Raw genomic sequence first — 21,929 nt, 5'->3', positions numbered from 1 at the left:
GCTTTCGCTCGGGAGAAGCGTCCGCTCGGAGGGCCTTGCCTTTTCTGTTGTCCCGTATTGGTATTTCATCCGACGAAGATCCCCGATTGCGATTCACTGCTACAGCATCAGGAGGCGTCCGGAATAGGGTCCGACGGAATAGAACGGTAGCCGGTGGTGTTTCCGCTCGACCACCAGATGCTGACATTGCTTGCTTCTCCGGCCGCTCGGCTGTTGCTTTCTGTTTTTGCTCCACAAGCGTGGCGGCCCTCCACTCGATCAGAGCGTCGAGTTCCTCTGTGGAAAGCGTCACCGTGTGTTGTCGTCCAGCCTCGTCCATTGTTTCCGTTCGGATACAGGAGCGTTCCCACAGACGGCGCCAATTTGATCCTGTCCGAACGCTGACTCAACGGACGCTGGACACGTGGCGCTCTCCGGGTCGCCGATGTAGATCTCCGGCTAGTCTCACGAAGCTCCGGCGAACCTGCACAGAAGTCGGGCCGGGAAGGGGTTCCCGGCGGCGACCCTCCGACACTCAAGTCAGGCAAGCAAGCAGTGGAAAAAAGTGGCTTCAAAGATGTCTCACCGCGTACCTCCGGCGAAGTATGCGGCTCTTTATATAGAGCGGTGAAAGAGCTCCTACACGTCTACCGAGGCGCGTACGTGTCCGCAGCCCACACCTCGGTATGTGTCTGTCAGAAAGCTTACCTGACGTCATACTGCTACAGTCCAACCATGTCTTCGATGGGACAACAGAACACCTCGTTGTCAGACTTGGAGTATGACCTAGCCATAAGACTTGACGGCTGTCAGAAGATGTTCCTGTCCTTCTTTACCCACCACTGGCTGGGGCGTCCGTCCGGCCGGCTGGACGAAGAGCGTCATCCGGACGGCCCTCATCCCCTGCGCCGGCCGGGCGGCACGCCCATCACGTCCCGCCTGTCATTTGCATTGATATGCTGGGGAGACTTCCGGGCGGGTGCTACGTAAGGACTGTTAGCAGTATGTCACCTTCTCTTAGGCTTTCCGCTCGGCTCTTAGCTATTGTTTCAACTGAGCGTCGGAACCCCGACCCCTGTCAGGGCTCCTTTTACTGTTGTATGCTCATCGGTCGAATCAAAATCCAATGACAACAATGCACAAAACAAATAGTCAATGCATAAGAAAGATCTGGTTTTTGACAGTATCCTGGCAATTGCTAATAGTCAGAAGCAATGAATCCATAATAAAAAACACTATTCAAGAAAAATGTTGATAAAAAATCAAAGTCTTGCTCCATTTGTTTACAATCGGTACATGTCGGCACTCAAGGGTATTTTCATTATGATTAGCATGGGTATTTACTCTATCATATAATATAGGAGTGTCATTTATTGGAATTGACTATGTCTTATTAGGAAGTTCCTGATGTATATTGCACGTGGAGCATGATCACTCAGTTACATTTCTGTCACTTTCCCTCTCCCTCTTCCTCCTATCTTCTTGCCCAAGTAAGCCTAGACTTAAACTAAGCACAAAAGAAGACCTAGACTGCTCATTTGGCCACACAAAACTATGCAGTATCGAGCACCCTGAACAAGAACTTATAATGCGGCAGTGATCAAATACTAGTTTTCTGAATTATTGATCATTGGATTTCTAATACTTACAATCTGAATCCTAGAAAAATTGCAACTAAACTGAACATAATCTAACTCCTATCGCAAATGCTTAATTAGAGTACCAAAACCTTGTACATAAAGGCATTTATCTCGCTCAGTTGCAAATATCCGACAAATAAAAACCTAAATGTCAAGTCTTCGTTACTCTAGCCATGAAATAAAACTCCCATGTACTTGAAATTCAAAAACCAAGTTGACTACCAGCAGCTAAGATTGTGGAATTACTAACCGGGATCGCATTGTTGATAAAAGTCCTCGAAATCTGCACAAGTGAATAACCAGGAAACAACAGAAGGTCAATGACGATAACATCGTTGAGAAAGGAAAAGAAGAAAGAAGCAGAGTGGAGTTACCGGTGGTGAGCGCCCTGATGATGGCGGCTCGCCGGCCCTTGATGTCGCGGAACACCTCCTCCACCAGGCGGGAGTTTTGGGTTGCCGATCCACGGTCCATCTCGGCGATCGAGGGGGCTCCTAATTGTCATGGAGATGAGAACGTAGTCAAGAGAGAGAAGGGCGTCAAGCTTCGTGAGTGAGGGGCAACTCGATCAAAAAGGGAAAACCAGATCTTTCTTTCAGATCTGAGTTTTACCGCCATCCATACCTAAAACCTCAGATCTATAAGAGGGAAAGAAGAAGGAGACTCATGAAGCTGGTCCTTGATGACGCTGACAATGGATTAGGGGAGGGGGTTGATCGGGGGAAGCAGATGGAGGCAGAAGGAGTCGCAGATTGTTGATGAAGGCCTCGAAGGGATCAAGGTTTGGTTTCAGCGCCATGTCGCGCAGTCGTACGAGGAGAAAGATCGTATCAGGGGAGAGGTTTAGGGTTTGGGTAGGCTAAGGGGGGAAAATAGGACGCCAAAAAATTTTCGGAGAGAGGGAAGCAAACAACTGCTACAACAAAAACAACGAAGGGGAAAAACGACGAAAGAATAAAGTCAAAGACAACGGTTTATTAAAACTATTGTCTTTGACCCTCTAAAAAAGCGCTTAAAGACAACAGTTTTAGAAAACTGTTGTAAAAGGTGTTGTTGATTTTACAAAAAGTCGCTCAACAACAACGGTTTTTACAAAACTATTGTCTTTTATTTTTTTTTTCAGGCACTCAAAGACAACGATTTTGTCAAAAACCGTTGTCTTTTACCAAATTAACAACAGTTCCTTCTAAAACCGTTGTCTTTATGGTGTTGTCTTTTAACAATTTTGTTGTAGTGGGCGTGACAAAATTAAAGTCGTTCGGGAGCTTGGGAGTGATCGCTTGGACACCCCAGCAATCGACTACATTAACGATCAAGAGGACATAGCACCACACTTAGAAACTTTTCGTAAAACTGTAAGTGGTTTGTAGACCTACTCGAATCGAACGACAAAGCATGCATGAGTGAGCATGACAACCATCAAAAAAAGGAAACGTCAAACAGCTCATGGCGATGCTTGAATAAACATACTCGGACAAATAAGGATACGCTGAATGGACGAGCTTGCATTAACATTTAGAAAATTTTTACAAGATATCATGGGGCAATACAAAAAGGAGGCAAACTTTGCAAAAGGTGGGCTTACTAGAGATAGTCTAACACATCGTCGGGCAGCAACTTGATTAGCTTATCTCGGCTGATGACCTTGTTGGTCAAAGTGGCAGGAATATAACCGTCACCCTTCAGTGGTCGAGCATCCCATCGATGGCAAGGTTGAAGAGGCGGAGTGCCTGATTAATGAGCCGGTCATTAAAGGGGTATGAGCGGAGGTAGTCCCACTTCATGAGCTCGAACTGGCTTGACTCGACACCCTAATAAACCTCTAAAGCCATGTGAGAGGCCTCTAGTTCAGCTTTCAGGGAAGCCAGAGCGGCATCTTTAGCGTTCAGCTTTTCTTGCGTCACTGCTTGTTCGGCCGATCGGCTCTCCCGCTCAGCTTGCAATGTTGCCTCCGCCTCCTTCAGAATCTGAGCCAGGACCCGAGCTTCTTTGTTCTTGATTTCTAAATCCTTGATGGCTCGGAGCTTCTTGGTGTTGGTCGAATGAATCTTTGCTTCGAAGGTGCTGGCCTGCTTATTGAGCTGCGCCAGTTGCGTCGCCTGCTTGGCGCTTTTACCCTTCTCTGTTTCCAGCAGCTCAGCCTTCAGTTGAGCGGCCTCAGTGGTCAACTGCTCCACACACGCCTCTGATGCAGTTGCTTGTCAACTCGGAGTGCGCAGCTGCTGGACTTCATGCTCTAAATAAGTGAACCTATGACACATGGCCAGGTTCTCTACCCAGAACTGTAGCAACAGGAAAATTTTAAGATCCGAGCGGATGAAAAGTAAATGGAAAGGCAGTGCACATATCCAGTAGACATCTGGGTGTGACTATTAGTGAGCTCCCTGGAGAGATGACCATTGCACGGGCCTAGGCATCGACTCATATTTGTGTGAGCGACCCCTGGATCATTATTTGATGCTCGAGGGTGAGGGGCATCGGGTCGTCCGTACTGTGATACTCGTCGGTTGGCAGATGGATAATTGCCATTATTTGCCTCTGGATGCTCGGGTCAGAAGGGTCTGAGATCGCCCTGCTTGTAGTATAGGACGATGGGACATGTCAGATGCATGACACTTGGGCCACCGACAAAGATGGAGGCGACATGAAGGTGATCAGCGGTGCACAAATAGTCCCTTGTGGTAGCCCGGATAAGGACGATGTCCGGTTGGATGAAAGGGAGGTGTGGAATGCTGCCTCTGCATATTTGGGGGCGGGTGTAGATGTCTCGTCCTGCTCGGAGGATGGTCTCGAACTGCCTCATGCTGGAATTTGCAGTGCCGAAGTGGCAGAGAAGAAGGACGCTTCCGCGCGGTGCCCCTTGCGATGTCGCAGGGGTTCACCAGAAGTGGCTGACTTTGAAGCCATTGCGATCGAGAGCATCGACGGTCGTTCGGGAGGAAGGTTCGCTGTATCAGCCGCTTTGTCACTCGTTGTTGTCTAGCTTCTTCTACCACTAACCGACGCTTGTGTCCCTTCGGCTTCGCCGAGCGGATCCTCGTGAGAGCCGACCTGTTGAAGGCCACGACTCTCCAGCTCGGCCGCAGCCGTAGCGTTGATCTCCGTGTCCGTGAGCTTGCTCTTGCCGGCCAGACATGCTCGCAACATGATTCAAACTGTAAAAGAGGAGGAAAAATCAATTAGATTCAAAGACTGGGGAAAGAAAGAGCATACCTAGGCTAGACGGAAGTTTTGTGCGGATCGGACTCAAGCCGAACACGTAAAGGACACCCTCCAATAGCAACTTATGAATATGGTACTTCTGACCGGCCAAGCTTGAAGTTGCCTAGAGATAGTCTGATCGGCCTTTGTACTTCCTGAGCGGGGGTGGATTCATCACTTCTACTTGTCAGCCGGTCGGAAAGTCTACCCTCCCGGAAAAGTGAACAAAGAAGTAGTTATCTCTCCAATATTTATTTGAGGATGACATTTTATCAAAGAAGACTCAGCCCACTCAGGCTTAGAACAGGAAGGTCCCCGACTCAGACAACTTAGGGTAATAAAAATAATGAAAGAGTCAAGGAGTCAAAGGAATGTCGTGCAGGCGGAATATGACAATAATCCCGCACAACAATCGGAAGGAGTTCGACGCTAGTTGTTTGAGAGAAATATGGAAGTATTTACAGACCGCGGAGAAGAAGGGATGAACAGGGAACCAAGGACCGACAGTGAACTGATCCTTAAAGAAACATAAAAAAACTCGGCAATGGTTCATGTGGCCGGTCAAAGGCAGAAGGAATGACAAGTTGGTAGCCGGAAGGAAATTGGTAGGCAGATTTCAAACTCTCAATGTCGTCCCCATCAAACCCGGACTCGGTGAAAGTGTACCAGAGCCCAGGGACGGGGACAGGGGATTGCAAGGAACTGGCCATCGAAAGTGGGGTCAGGGAAGAACAACGAATGGATTCAAATGAGAAAAGGTAAAGGAGCTTACAGGAAAGATTGTCAAAAAAGAAGAAGCAGCGAACGTCGAAGAAAGCTTGAAGAAGAAAGCGTGAGGAAGGAAGGAGACGACGACGCAAGTGAGGTTTATAAACCTCATGGCTGATCGACCTCAGCCATCCAATCCAAGATTATGAAAAACTAGGAGAAGATTCAGCCGTTGAATTTGGAACGATGCCTATCACGTCGTCAGCGGATGTCCGCCTATCAAGTCAAACGTGCAACGGTAGAAAATGGGACACATGACGTGCAGTTAGCGGAAGGCATTAATGAGGCTTAATTAAATTAAAAGATATGACCACGTGTTCAGCCATAATTATCAGAGATTTACACGGTCTTCAAGAAAATTGGATGACATCAAGGCGCTCAACTGAGGGAGCGCAAGGAAAGAAGAAAATTCGCCAAGTATTGTCGCCCATCGTCCCGACCGGGCATAGATAATGGATGGTCATACAGCCGAACAACTAGGACACCATTTGCTTGGGACGGTATGAAGCCGAATGGCCGAGACACCATTCGAGCGGCAACTGCGGACCCAGCCTAATGAGAAGCAGCCGAACGGGGGAAGATGTTTTTGCCAATCAGAAATCGGGGAGCATATGTAGGGTCCGATCGGTCATGTAAGACACCGAAGACGTTACTTGTCCAGTCAGTCGGACTTGCAATCTCCTTCGACTATATTTGAAGGGGAGGCTTGTGATGCGGTGATATAAGGAGGCCCACCTAGCACAGGGTCAATTGCCAAGGTGGAGGTGGAGGTCAAAGTCAAGGTAGTCAATGCCAAGGTGTCAAGGGCCGAACGGAGCACACGATTGCAACGGCTAGTCGAGACACGCCCAAGCTCGACCGACGGGAGACATGCCCGAGTGGAGTGAGGTCTACATCCGATCAGTGAAATCGTCGCATCTTTAGCTTTCCATCTTCCCGCTTTTAGACAGGATCAATATTAATTTTGATTTAAAGTGATTAAGAATTCTTTAGATGCATTCCAAAACTAACTAATGGAATTAGAGAATTCTTAATACTTTCGAACCAAAACTAATATATTCTTATAAGTTTTTTTTTATTGTATCTATGTCATTAGTCGATAGTGCAAATTAAGAATAATGAAATTTTGACCAAGTTTATGAAAATTTGGATGTGCAAAATGAAGAGAAGGGTATAATGGAAAATATGTGTTTTTAAAATTATAAAAAGTTGAGTACGTGGAATAGATAACACTGAAACTTTCTCATTCCGTAAAATGCCATTAATTTTATGAAGTTTTTATTATCTGTCGATCTAGTTCATCTCTAGCAGTCGATAAATTTATAAGGATGATTTAAAGGAATATTCCAGGAACAATTAATATTCTATTTGTGCTTTAATCTATATCTTCTTCCAATAGTTAAAACTATTTTCACACAATTAATGTTTAACATGAGCATTAAATACCAAATTATCCTCTATAAAGTTGGCACCAATTAATTTTAAAAATACATAATTCAACCCATGGCATCCATCCACCATTCAAACCTATCATTCAACTCAACAAATCTCTCCCACTAAAAAAAACATCATTCATTAAACAAGAAAAGAATTAGTATTATTCCATGACCAATAACAAAATCACCCCCTATCTGTCATTCAACTCCACGAATCACTTCTATAAAAAAAATAAAAAATAAAAAACACATAATAATGTATTTTCTTAAAAAAAATTAGCATTACGAGTTTTCAACACAACAAACATCTCTTAACTATCAAAGTAGTTAGTTTTATCATTCACTAACTTCTTTCCTATAAATATCCAATCGGTTTTCATTAAAACATTTTTAAAATTATTATAAACCATGGAAATTGATTCACGCCTAAAATTTAATTTAAAATTAAAAAATAAAATTTCGAGTAGTTTGTAATTTTTAAATTATTTTTAGAAATGTTTTATTAAAAAATTTAAATGTTTATATTTGCTGTTTCTATTTTTTTTCTAGCTTAGGTACGACTTCCAACTTTATTATAAGGACTAAAGTGTAAAAGAGACCACAGCGACTCGAGAGAGCTGACGAGGAAGAGAGAATGGAGAGAGAAGAGGATTCGACCGCCTCGGCCCTCCTTGGGCCGGTGACGCCGCCACCGTCTCAGGGCTCAGCCTCCCGGACGAGCCGGGTGGTCTCCATCCTTGGCCGCGCCGCCGGCCACCGAAGGCCATCGATGCTCGTCCGCGAGACGGCGGCGCTCCAGCTGGAGGAACGCCGCGCCAACTGGGCCTACTCCCGCCCGGTTGTGGCGCTTGACATCGCCTGGAACCTGGTCTTCTCCGCCGTCGCCGTCGTGGTGCTCGGCGCCACTGCGTGCGAACGTCCTAGCGTCCCGCTCCGCCTCTGGATCGCGGGCTACGCGGTGCAGTGCGTGTTCCATGTGTTTCTGGTATGGTCGGAGTACCGGCTTAGGATGCGTGTTCCTATGGACGGCCAGGCGGCGCCAAACTCGGGTGACGAGGACAGCGAGGTGGTTGCCGACGAGGATGGTGTTGGAAGCAGGCAGAGGAGGTATGGTATTAAGACATTACTGGTGAAATTTTGGTACATTTCAGGAAAATTTAGTAGCTTTTCGACCGATCCATAGCTTTGTGTCTAGGGCTTCTTGATTTAATCACTCCGGGGAATTTAGCTAAACTTCTTGATTTTGATTCTATCTCGATATAGAATAACAAAGTTGATGATTGGGATCTTTGTGACAAAGGAGAACACGAACAGATTGGCAATTCAACAATACTGCAAAATTTTCATTGTTCGTTAATCCAAAGAACTTTTGTAGTTAAACTAACCAATGACAGCGAGTATATCCTAGTAGATAACTCGCCATCATACACAAGAGAGGTTTAGTTAATTCATTAAATTCATGATCATAATTGTAGGGATATCATTGTGTGTGACAAAATAGAAATAAGTAAAGAGTATAAAAACATTTAAGTCTTATGAAGTCTTCTGATCATTTAGTCTTATATGCAATTATGTCTACTTGGAACTTGGAAAGCATGAAGAAGCAGGAACAAACAGAAAAAGGAAGTAGCTTAAATGAATAGAAAAAGAAGGAAAAAGAGAACTGTTTATCTTATTTCCATTCATCTTGTTTACTTGGCAATTGAAAGGAATGAAGTACATTTGTGTTTGTTAGAGACTGATACTTCCTTTCTCTTCATTTCCATCTGATTTGGTCAGAAATGAAGTGAAAAAAAATTGATTGAAATAAAATCCTTCCTCTTCTCTACCTTCCAAGTAGACAACATAAATTTGACAAATATACCATAAGTGATATTCTAGCTCTCTCTCATAACTTATGATTGCAGACATATTTATATCTTTACTAAACAAGCATATTATATTTCATTTATAGCTTGGGGTGGAAGGCACTAAATACAATCTCATGCCTTGTCCATATAGCATGATTTAATGTCCTCGATTTATCACATATTAAAAATGAAGTTGACACATGCTAGAAAGAGTGCAGTCTTTATGCAATGCTACTATAAGGTGCAAAATTAAGTTCTTACTTGCCTATACTAACTTTGCTTATTTCATATGGTTCTGGACTAGTTGTTGCCAAGTAGATAACACAACCGGTATATGCTACAGTTGTGTCTTCTTGATTAGTTTGATTGTTTTCACAAAACTTATAGCTTGTTGTTTGATTTGAATGGCTAGTCAACTTCAAATGTTGTCCGATTTACAAATTTATGTGATATTCCTATTCTGCCTGTCTTCTTGAACTAAATGCAGTAATATTCTTGGGGATATGCTGATATTTAACATCTGGTTGTTAACTCGAAAGTATGCTTTTATTATTTACTCTAATCATCATGGTGATTGGATGCCAGCTTTGCTAAACGATGTGAATCACTTAATACCATTCTATCATTTCTGTGGTGGATTTTGGGCTTTTTCTGGATCATCTCTGGTGGCAATGATCTCATACAAAATGCTCCTAGACTCTACTGGTATGCTCCTTGATTCATAAGCATTAGCAGTTCCGCATGCACTAGTTTTGTACTGAGTATGTGATCTAAACAGGCAGACAATCATAAAAAACTTCGAGCCTATGAATGGCAACTTTTCGTTCTTGGGATAATAACATTTGGCAATTCCCTACTGATCAGATATGCCAAAAAAAAGAAGAAGCTAACAACCATTATTAAAGACTTTTACCAGCCAAGAAGTATCTTACTAATAAGACATAAACTGTCAATTGGTGACTGATTTAAATTGAAATTCTTAAACTCTTCAGCAGGGGAAAGTATTTCATACATGTATTTTTTGATTTTTATCTTCTTTCTTTTCTTAACATATCTTGATCTCTTTATTTTGTTGTTCAAAATACTACAATCCTATTACTCGAAACTGTGGCATGTGTTGTTCTGAATGATTGTCTATTTATGTGCACGAAATATTTGTCCTTGTTGATGGACAGGTTGACTGTGGTTTTCCTTGCATTTGATGTATTCTTCACGATCTTTTGTGTTACTTTGGCCTGTGTTATCGGGATTGCACTGTGCTGCTGCTTGCCTTGTATCATTGCGATTCTATATTCCATGGCCGGCCAGGTAAGCATCTCATTCATGTCAAGAATAAGAATTCCCTTCTTACGTAACTCAAGTATAAAATAGTTACCTTGTTGATATCTTGATGTATACAGGAAGGTGCATCAGATGCGGATATTAGCATTCTTCCAAAATACCAGTATCATGTTTCTTGTGAAGATCCAGAAAAGACAGCTGAGGAAGGAGTTATGATCCCCTTGAATCCTGGCCGTGGAAATTTATCAAGTGAACGCATTCTTCTGCATGAAGATGCGGTATTAACACTATCTTTGGTTGCTAAATATTAGTATTAGTTATTTATATATACCCTTGAATTTAGTAATTCTATTGATGCAACACCAAGAACCAACAGTCTTATTCAGAGAATACACTTACAAAGACAATACGTTATTAAATCGAAGTTTTTTTAAATTGGAAGAATATGCAGCAAGAGGGGGTTGGGGTTCCTTTAAAGGCCCAACTATGACTCACTCTCTGAAACTTAATCTTACAGACTTGGTAACGAAATAACCAATTCCCAAAATAAGTTATTCTACTAAAATAAATTTTAAGTTTCTCTACTTGACTTCAAAACGATATTCTACAAAAACATTCAATCTAAAGCTTTATATTTTATGACTTCCAAATTTTAAAACTTAATTTTAAACTTCATCATAAAGTGTTCGACTGGAAGTAATGCCTTGAAATTCTCTTGCTATATCTAGAACTTTGTTGTGAGTATACTACTACATCTGGTTTAGCTAATTGCTCTATTTTCTTCTGAGATATGCTTCTTTGATTGGTTTTGCATGAATGTTCTATAAGGTCAAGCAATAAAATAGATGCACCAGTGAACAAGTTAAACAAACTGTTGCTTGATCCTCATCAATAAAACATTTTTTAGGATGCTGCAGCCTAACATGGTTCTCTGTTGATATTTAAATGCTACAAGTTAACCCTCATACTCATGTTGGGTGTTTGTCAATTGATTTAGACTTTGATACTCATGTTGGACGGAACCTCCACTTACATGGAACCTCTGTTGGTTCTACTCACTAGGATGATCTACGCCAAGGAGAAATTTCAGTACAGCTCTAATACTGTGTAGAAGTTGATAGGGAAAATTAATAGGGTTCTACAGTCCCCTCTGGATTGAATTTATCAATATAAAATCACACTTCAACCCGTTTATTATATGGCATTGTAATTCTGTCCTTAACAAAAGAGAACCAAAGAGCAGTAGGATCAAGTGAACCAATTCATGAAAGTGATATTGGGCAGCAAATTGTAATTGCAGCCCAAATGTTGTGCACTGGTGATCATTCGCATCTTCCATCACTTTTCCACTGCTGTAGGATATGGAAGTTTGTTAGAGACAAAAGCATGTTAGAGCTTAAAAGGAAATTGGAAGAGCCGAGCAAAAATTCTATTTGTGAATACTAGACTGAAAAACGGCAGCAATTTACCATGATCAAGTAGTGGATGAAGCCATCATTTCACTATGATTTTCTCTTGTGCCCATATTATCAGTTCGTGTTAGTTGATCCTCAAATTCATGCTATATACTCGAGCATATTGCCTACATTGTTTCATTTTGTGCTCAATTTTCACTTTGCATTTATATTGAAATCTCGCCCTCCTCTGTTCCAGGAATGTTGCATTTGCCTCACACCCTACGAAGACGGAGTTGAACTGCTTGCGATGCCATGCAACCATCACTTCCATTCCTCTTGCATCACGAAATGGCTTCGGATCCATGCCACCTGCCCACTCTGCAAGTACAACATTCTCAAGGGAAATGACATTGTTTGATCAACAGCAGTCATTGTGATCTCTCATTGTACATGTTGAAATGCACAGAGAAGGTTAAGTTGGTGCTCGGCCGGCCATCCTGATAAGTGCTTGGTTTGAAATCTATAGATTTTATACTCTCCAGGTATGCCCTCTTGTTGTGGCTTCCCTGCTTTGCTCTAACACCACACACACACAAAATTTAGAACCTTTGAATCCTTGTCGGGAAACATTGAACTTATAAAAGCTCATCTTAGCTCTATCTCATGGTTACTAATAACTTTGTTTTCGGGTGGTTTGAATCACATAACTGCCATTTTTTTGTTGCCATGCGAAAAACTTTTACGAATTGAATCAGTTTTGAGCTTTAGTAGATTCAAACTCTGAATGTTTCATGATTCAATTTGACCATCTTTTGGGCTTTTGTATTTTAGAGGCAAAGTAGGATGAGTCATCATTCCCATTGAACTAGTTAGATCAATTAGTGTGTTTCCATTTGAATCAGCCGGTCCAGTGTGACTTTTACAACTACAAGGTTGTTCCTACTAAACCCGAACCCGTATACAATAAATCAGTTTATAATGAGGTATGGGTTAGCGAAGGACTAGAGGAAGATTGTGAGGTTTACAGGGACTGGGGACAAAATGCAATAAGTAACAGAGAGGCAGATTGAGGGAGACACTTCTTTAGCACATCTCTTTCCTAGTTGCTGTATGTGTGTCTGCTTCTAAAGGCCTCAGAGGAAGAGGACATGGAGGATGTGTGGCCTGGGCCACTGCCATTACTGGGGGGTCGAAGAAGATGGTCTCCTTAAGATGACAATGAACAAGGAGAAGAGTGAGTAAGATAGCAACTTTTCGGCATGTGCATAAAGATGTTTATCAAAATAATATATAGATTTCGATTAGTGGTGTTAAAACAGGTCTATCGGACCCAATTGGATCGCGCTAGATTGAGCCTAGCATGGGCAGTCATGGATCGATAAAATATTTAATAAATTTTATGCTACTCTACATCCTTTTATATATAAATTTAATTATACATCATTCCTTTTAAACTTTTTCCCCCGCTTTACATCTCTCTTCTTTTATTTGATTTAAGGCATTTTATATAGCATAAAATTTATATAGAACAAAAATCGAAAGAATGCCTTAGATTTATCCATCCATTTTTTTTTTCAAAAACGTCATGGATGCCTTATGTATGTTTTATCTCAAAAATATTCTTTATTTCAGCATCAACATCGTTGTAATAACTATTGAGTATCTATCACAAGTTATTGAATAATTGCTGTAATACGTAGAAGTTATTTTGTTATAATATGGAGAAGTTATTTTATAGCTGGTACAGTGTGTTTAGAAGTTTAAATTTTAGAATTTAATTTGATTAAAGTGTAATAGATGATTCAATAGTGGTTATATAATTATAAAATTTTGATTCTTAAATTTAAAATTTTTAATATTATTATATTAAAATATACTTGGTCAAAATGATTTAAATTTTATCAAAAATATTTTAAATTAATTAAAAAAATTTTAAAATAGTTATAGAAGTTACTAAATAGATGCTAGCTACAATGTTATAATAATATTATATTAGGTATTACATGTTATAATAATTACAGAATAATTTCTATATATGGTAACAACTAGTCGGAGCATTGGAAATAAGGAATAAAATTATAACAGTTATTGGATAACTTCTATAAGTTGTAGTAGTTATCAAGATATATATTATAATGACTATTGGTAGTTGTTATAGTAATGTTGAAATAAAAGATATTTTGAGAACAAAATATTTGAAAAAAAAAGGTGTTTTGATTTTTTTTAATTTGGATGTCTTTGATTTTTACCCTATTTTTTAAAATTTTAAAAAATATATAAATGATTAATTATTTTAGATTTGGAGTCAAGTTTAGATAGAGTTTTCATAATAATTTACATAATCAATAGTATTTCACTATAAATTTATTATATACAAATCAATATGTAGAAGATCAACCTAGTAATAAAAGTTTTGAATTATATTTTATAATTTATAAACATAAAACTCAACAATCTAAAAGATTAAAAAAAATATGTTCATTATAAAAGTTATATGAATATATATTTTAAGGACATTGCTAGACTAAATGAATGAAGTTTTTTATTATTTTATTTTATTTTGGCATCTTGAAGTAGAGTAGCCGCTAACGCGTCTCCCTACAAGAAGATTGAGACCTCTGGAATCTTGTCCCAAATACTAATTCACTAAACTCCACTCGAGATTGCTTCTCATGGAGGATAAACTTCTCTAACATCCCAAATTTTAACTCTATTCTAAAATGCTCCATAGAAAATTATTAGTTCTGATTTGACATATTAAGCTTGTCCTCATTTTGGTACAGTATGTTGATAATTCACAATCTTTTAACATTATTTTGTAAAGATGGTACGATGTGGGATGCAAATGGAAAATTTAACTTTTATATATAGAATTTTAATATGTCACAAATTCTGGTTGGCAAACCGTAAGTTAAATAAATAAATAAATAAAGTAAAAAAAAAAAAACAAAACTTGAGTTGCGCTAGCAGCATATCCCATCCAAACTTGTATTTTTTTAGATTTGAATTTTTTTTTTACTTAATATTATAATTTAACTTTAAATTCTAAAAATAAAATCTTATTATATAATTGAAAAGTAAAAAAAAAAATAAAAATAGAAATTTCACGTTAGGAGCATACTAATCCCCAACATACTAATTTTATATATATATATTTGCTCCGATAATAATTTATTTATGTTCATTTAAAAATATAGATAAGATCAATAATTTATTAAATTAAATTGGTAAATTTAAATACATATATATGTTTGACTTATTAATAGATTGTCAAATGTTTGAGTCAGTGAAAAAAAAATTAAGCCGAATTTAAAATACTATTTTAGTAGTTTGGTTACATTAAAACTTAACTTGGTTCGAGTTAGTTATATTATCAAATAATCTTTAATAATTCAAAGCTTATTCTTCTTTGACTCGTTTACAATTTCTTCTTCCTTCTACAAAAGCAGCATCTTGTGTTAATCTTGAAACGGGGTCATTTGAGAAATAAAGGAAGTAAAATGTAGGGTTGTAAACGAGTCGAACCGAGTCGAATAATAATAGACTCGAGCTCGGCTCGTTTAAGTTATATTCAGGTTCGAGCTCGGCTCGAGCTTGAATCGAACTTTTATTACAAGGCTCGAGCTCGGCTCATTTTGGAATTATCAAACTCGCGAACAGTTTAAGTTCGACTCGTTATTAGTTGGATTATCATAATTAACGAGCCTAATTCGTTAAACGAGCTTGAACTCGTTTTATAGCACATTTTTTGGCTCGATTTAAGGCTCATTTTTTTGACTTGTGAGTCTACAAACGAACATGTTCGCAAGTTCATGAGTCGAATATCCTTAAGCTCGAGCTCGACTCGATAAAACTGTCGAGCTCGAAATCGAGCTCGAGCTCGGCTCGATAAGATAAACGAACGAACTCGAATGAATTTTTTATCGAACCGAACTCCGAATAATTCGTGAACCGTTTGGTTCATTTATGTGCCTAGTAAAATGTTGCCTTGATAATTTGAAACTATGAGGGTTCTTTGCAAAATAAGGTAAAAATATGAGGTAAAGTGAAATGTTCTCTTCTATAAATAGACTAACCACCAGTTTCTTCTTCCTCTGCAACCAAAGCTACCCCTCTCTCTCTCCCCCCACTTCCTCTCTTCCTCTCTGAGTCATTTCCACGAACACATCACGAGCTTGAAATGAACAATCTCTCCTTCTTCCCCTTCCTCTTCGCCGCCTCCATCGCCTACCCGGCTGCCGCCGACGACTCCACCAGCGCCTTCATCTACGCCGGCTGCTCCCAGACCCACTACGCCCCAGGATCCCCCTCCCAGCTCAACGTCGACTCTCTCCTCTCCTCCCTCGCATCCGCCTCTTTCGCCTCCCCCTACTCCAACCTCACATCCGCCGTCGCCTCCGCCGCCTTCCCTGCCTTCGGTCTCTTCCAGTGCCGTGGCGACCTCCAGCCCTCCGATTGTGCTGAGTGCGTCCGATCCGCTCTCTCCCGCATCTCCTCCCTATGCCCCTTCGCGGCTGGCGCAGCCGTCCAGCTCGCCGGCTGCTTCCTCCTCTACGGCAACGACTCCTTCGTCGGGAAGCCCGATACCAGCGTCCTCTACAAGAAGTGCGGCGCCGCCGCGGGCGCAGGGTACGGGCCTGATCAGATCGGGATCCGCGATGCAGCCCTAGCCTCCCTGACTGGCAGAGGCAACGGTCCCACTGCTGGCGGATACAGGGTCGGTGCCGCAGGGTACGTGCAGGCGGCGGCGCAGTGCGTCGGGGACCAGAGCGCGAGCCAGTGTGATGACTGTGTGGCGGTGGCGGCGGCGCAGCTCAGGGCCGCGTGCGGGTACGCGGTTGCCGGCGACGCCTACCTCGGCAAGTGCTACGCCAGGTTCTGGTACAACCGCAACGGGGCCTACAACGACGAGGCGGACTACCACCACCACCATGACGGTAAGCTCTTCTTAGCTCACCGGCGGTGGTCGTACTATCTGCTTCCATCGTCTTAGAATTTCAAATTTTGTTACTCTGTTTTCCTTGGGAGAAAAATTCCATTTTACCCCAATAATTTACTTTTTTCACACAAAAATCTTATGAATACTTTTTATAATTTATAAATTTTAATTAATTGTTAGAAAGCATGATATATAATAATTGTATGAACTACTTTCCATAGCTTATAAAATCTTACTTGTTTATTTTTTAGAAAAACATGATAAATAGATTTATAGGCTTAATATAATTCATCCTTGGAATTTTCATGACAAGATTAAGGTATTTGCTAATAAAGTGTCTAAAATGTGCAGGAAAATTGATAACACTACCTTTACTTGAGCAAAAGGCTAAATTATAGTAACAATTCACAAAATAAAATTTTAGGAAAATTTTCATTTTGCCCCTGAAATATAAAACTGACAAAATACCTCTTAAATTTTAAACTTTTGGTCATTTGACCTTCTAATTATTAACACCATTAAATCCCTTACTAGAAAGTAACAATGTGAATGATTTAAAGGGAATTTTGAAAAAAAAAAAAAAGAAGGTAAAGTCTCAAATATGCAATGAATTTTTCCTTTTCTTCATTAGGATGTTATGGTGTGATTGGGGGCTTTCTTCTGCACATGGTTTTCCTTTTCTACTTTACATTTTGAGTATATGATTGGATATGTTTAGTTAAGTCATCCATAATTTCTTATATCAATCATGGTTTAAAATTTCGACCCGTGCCGAGGTTTCGGTCTCAGGCCGGAACGATACGGTTTCGGTATCGTATCGTGTCGTGCCGATATAGTTTCGGTATTTTTTATTTATCTATAATAATGATAAGATAAATATGTTTATTGTGTATATAAAAATAAGTTGTATATTGATTTATTATAAGTTCTCAATTATTGAATAATTTAATATTGTTAGAAAAAATAATTAAAAATAATTTTATTTAAATAGAATTGATATATCAATAATTCAAATTAAAATGGAAGTATCTATAATAATAATAATAATAATAATAATAATAATAATAATAATAATAATAATACAAGATATTATTTTATATTAATAATAATTATATAAATTAACTATTTATTTATTTAATTAATTATTAATTAAATAATATATATTTTAAATAGTAAAAAATATCAAGTAAAAAATTAAAAAAATCAGAATATAAATATAATTTATTAGAATTTTTTAATTTTTTTTAGAATTTTTTTACATTTTTTAAAAAATTTAAATGAAATTTAAAATAATAAAAATATATTAGAATATAAATAAGAATTATTATATATTTTTAAAATTTTTAAATGAAATTTAAAATATTATCAGTATATTAATTAATAAAATTTATTTAATTTATTTTAATTTTAAATATATTTTTTTATATATTTTATTAGGTTAATTTAACTAGGTTTATAAAAGCCTCTTTGAAATATCACACATCCTCTACCCATCCTCCTTAGGAATTGTTTAAATTAATAAAATAAAATTATAATTATTAAAAACAGAAAAAAAAAAAAAACGCGTACCCGAGATCGCGCCCGCCCGCGAACGATCATCGCGATCTCGCGGGGGGCGTCCGGCGACGCTGGAAGCGTCCAGCGTCACCGGACGCCTCCGGCGGCGCCGGAAGCGTTGCCGGACGCCTCCGGCGGCGCTGGAAGGGTTGCTGGAAGCGTCCGGCGACCCTGCCGGACGATTTCGACGAAATCGTCGCGCGCGACGCCTTCGCTGCCGAATGTGCCGCGGGACGCCGCCGGAGGCGTCCCGCGTCTCCTCCAGCGCCGAAGGAGGCGTCCCGCGTCTCCTCCGGCGCCGCCGAGACGGGGACGCCTCCCGTGCCAGTTTCGGCCGCCCGGCGGAACGGTAAAAACCGTCCGTGCCGGGCGGCACGGAACGGCACTTCAAACCTTGATATCAATATTAAAGTAATTCATAAGTTAATATATGAGACTAAGTTTTTGTGCTAAAAAGAACTAACCAGAGCATTTGAGGTTGGTACGTGGATGCAAAGAACTAGTTGACACTTTGTAGTTCAACACTTAATTTATCATTTGGATTTACTAGTTTTTAGTTCTAAATGAGTGAAATTGAAGTGGCAATTTGGTCTTTGATGCAACATTAATCCATAGAATTGTCACATGAAATCCATGTATGTAGAATAGATCAATCAAAGATAAAACTTAAGTTAATTAAAGACCTCCCTTGTTTTGGTCTCAAAGTCCACCTTTATGAAAGCAACAAAGATAATGGTTACTTGAGCTTTAATGACAAACCCATATAATTGAAGAGCAATTAAGGAGTTACAGTTGTAGATGTGCTTTCTTGAATTCAAAGTTTCCAAATTTCATTTTTTCCCCAACATGATTAGACCCATCTTGATCTTTAATGTTCTAATCAAGTACAGTTTTGTTTGGTTCGAAAGAAACTTCTTTACATTAAGAAAACATTTTTATTCCTGTTATCTTAAGTATGAATTCATAAAGCACGTGGACCTTCTTACTAGTGCTAGACAAATCACATCTGAAAACAGGAGATATGAAGAAAACTAGAAAATTAAGACACAATTTAATGGTGCAGCACCAAACCATAAACAGTTCTAGTTGGAAACTTAAGTAATGACTAATTGACCCTAAGTGCTAGTTATCTTAAGTCTTCTTTATTATTAGAAAATAATATTACACAGTTTTTGGCTGGTAGAATAGTTTTAAATAGTGAAAGACCTCCCTTCTATGGTCTTAAAGACCTACCTTTTAGAAAGCAACTTAGCTCTTAGGTTGCTTGAGCTTTTATGACAAGTCCAAAATAATTGAAGAGCATTTAAGGAGTTACAATTGCAGTTCTTGTTTCTTGATTTCAAAGTTCATAAATTGCAAAAATAAAATAAAAAATTCAACATGATTATTAGACTCATCTTAGTCTTGCATTTGTTAATGTTCTAGTCAAGAACAGCTAGTCTACAAATTAAATGCCAATTAGTTTTGCTTGGTTCATGAGAAGCTTCTGCACAGGAAGGAAACTTTTTTTTTCCTTTCTGATCTCTTTCTCCCCCTTTATCTTTATTATAGTGGGTTCAAATTATTGGATGATTGTGTCAAATGTCTTCAAATCATGCAATTTGTGTTAAGGTCATTGGATGATTTCAGTTTAGGTTTATTTTTTTCCTCAAAAGGAATCATGTTCTCCTTCCTTTACGATAGGATACCTAATTCCATGCATAGAAAAGCACTAGAAAGGACAAAAGTGATGCCTCATATTGAATTTCTTTCCTCCAATGATTTGCTTTATCATAGATAAATGTTTTATCATTGTAGCAGTTGAAACATGATCGAACTCCAACAATTAGGATATGACAACAGGTGTTCAATAATCGAGTGAGAATTAATTATCTAACTATCTTTGATATTAGAATTTGGGTTTGTTCGAATACTATTAATGATCTGAAATTTTGGATATAAATCAAAGTTTACAGTTTCTGTCAGCTGTTTAAAACTAAGCATATGATTTTGCAATTGCACATTCTTATTTTTTTTCAATCAATATATTTTTTTTCCTGTTCCAATCAACAGATGATGAAACTGGGAAAACAGCAGCAATTGTCATTGGCCTCATAGTAGGAGTTGCTCTTCTCATAATGTTCCTCACCTTCCTTAGAAAGGCTGGAAGCTATGGTATGTTCTCCATCCCCTCTTTGACACTTCAACCTTTGCTTTTCTTATACCCTCAAAGTTTTCTTCATTTCAAAATGCATTTTAAACTCCGCCAGAAATTTTGATCTTTAATTGGAATGATACTATTTTGGTATTATATGTATGTTTTGATGCATGGCGCCAATAATGAATTGAAGTTGAAGAAATAAGGAAATGAAACATAGGAAGGAGACATTGTGCTGAACATGATTTTAAATCTTGTATCATGGGAGATGAAATAGTTGAAAATAACATTCCGGTAAATCATTGGAACTTGATAACATTCAACACAAATAATGTCTTCTTCCTTGGCTTCATATCCTTCCTTCTTCAATCTCCAATTTGTCACTAGGAATCATCATGCATCAGAGTCTCAGGATGACACTGGAACAATATCTTTTTAATCAAAGATTCAAACTATGACACAATTTAAGATTTTCAATTTTAGTGTTGAATGGTATCATTTTCGTTGATTTATGTTTTGACTGTTTTATCCCACGCATTATGTGATCTCAAATTATGAAACTCCTATCATTTCACTTTTTAATTCTTAACATGATTATTTTATTGAATGGGTAAAAAATGACTTCAATATCTATTAGAACATTATTCTACTAGGTAAATTAACAACTTTGTTATTGATTATTATGGGGTGAAATGATAAAAATCTAAAAATATTAAGAGCATTTTAAAATGTTTTGTTTTAAATTTTTATGCTGCAAAATCTCATCTGCTCCAACATAATTCTCCTTGGAACATTTGCAGGAAAAGATTGATTAAAAGATGGTGTGGCCCAAGTTTTACTTTATTTTGGCTCTTCATGAGATTGTTCTTTTTGAAACAATTAATTCCTAAAATTATGATAAAGGATTGGGAAGAAGTGGGTAAGAGCAATCATAAAGTTGACCTAAAGGGAGAAAAGAGAATATCAAAGTACAAATTTAATTGAATAATTTATCCACATTGTAGCTTGATCATCATTATTTTTAAAAAATAATTATTGTGTATTTGGTTGGTGACATAGAGTAATTAATTGGTGGTTAGGTGTAGTAACATAGGGATTCAATCGAATGAATAGTATGAAAAATTTGATATTCGAGTTTGACAAATACATGTCCTTTCGAGTTCGGTTCAAAATGAAATTCAAGCTCGATTTGAAATGAAATTCGAGTTCAGTGTGAGTTGTTCAAAATTTGATTCGAGCATAATCGAATTAAAATGATTTAAATTTGAGTTTGGTTTGAGTAATTCAAAATTTAAATTGAGTATATTTAAATTAAAAATATGTAAAAACAAATAAAGTTTTATTTAATTTTGGTTCGTGAATAATTGAATAAAATATTATAAATTCAAATTTGATTCAAAAAAATTATTAAGCATATTCGAGTTTGGCTGGAATCAATAATTACAAATAGGAATTTAATATTTTTTTTGAGACAGTCGAAAAGATCACAAACAGACTTAATTTATTTGCACCCTTAGTGTAGTAGATGAGTTTGAGTTGCAAACGGGCTGAATAATATGAAAAATATTGATATTTAAGTTTGAGTTTAAAAAATACATGTATTTGAATTTGATTTGAGCTTGAAAATATAAATATGTTGGCTTGAGCTTGGCTCAAAATGAGATTCGAGCTTGAGTTCGGCTTGAGTTTTGAATCTTAATTCGAGCATAATCGAAAGATAGCTCGAAATGATTTAAATTTGAGT

General features: G+C 38.4%; 2 protein-coding genes across 3 annotated transcripts; both read left to right on the top strand.

The window, feature by feature from the left end:
- The first annotated feature begins 7,612 nt into the window (after positions 1-7,612).
- On the top strand, positions 7,613-12,211 carry LOC122052056 (E3 ubiquitin protein ligase RIE1-like). The gene is made up of 5 exons (XM_042613446.1): positions 7,613-8,131; positions 9,460-9,579; positions 10,050-10,182; positions 10,275-10,433; positions 11,809-12,211. The coding sequence occupies exons 1-5, from the start codon at positions 7,659-7,661 to the stop codon at positions 11,968-11,970; spliced, it is 1,047 nt and encodes a 348-aa protein (XP_042469380.1). The 5' UTR covers positions 7,613-7,658; the 3' UTR covers positions 11,971-12,211.
- A 3,439-nt stretch (positions 12,212-15,650) lies between these two features.
- Positions 15,651-21,100, top strand: LOC122053891 (plasmodesmata-located protein 7-like). 2 transcript variants are annotated; one of them, XM_042615805.1, is made up of 3 exons: positions 15,651-16,489; positions 20,101-20,202; positions 20,986-21,100. In XM_042615805.1, exons 1-3 carry the CDS (start codon positions 15,733-15,735, stop codon positions 20,994-20,996), a joined length of 870 nt encoding a protein of 289 aa, XP_042471739.1. In that variant the 5' UTR covers positions 15,651-15,732; the 3' UTR covers positions 20,997-21,100. The 2 variants fall into 2 exon arrangements, with proteins under 2 accessions (XP_042471739.1, XP_042471738.1); XM_042615804.1 differs by lacking the exon at positions 20,986-21,100 and having other exon boundaries at positions 20,101-20,892.
- The last annotated feature ends 829 nt before the right edge of the window (positions 21,101-21,929 follow it).

The sequence above is a fragment of the Zingiber officinale genome, chromosome 3A, assembly GCF_018446385.1.
Source record: "Zingiber officinale cultivar Zhangliang chromosome 3A, Zo_v1.1, whole genome shotgun sequence".
In the NCBI taxonomy this organism is placed as follows: Eukaryota; Viridiplantae; Streptophyta; class Magnoliopsida; order Zingiberales; family Zingiberaceae; genus Zingiber; species Zingiber officinale.
This window is presented reverse-complemented; position numbering and strand designations above follow the sequence as displayed.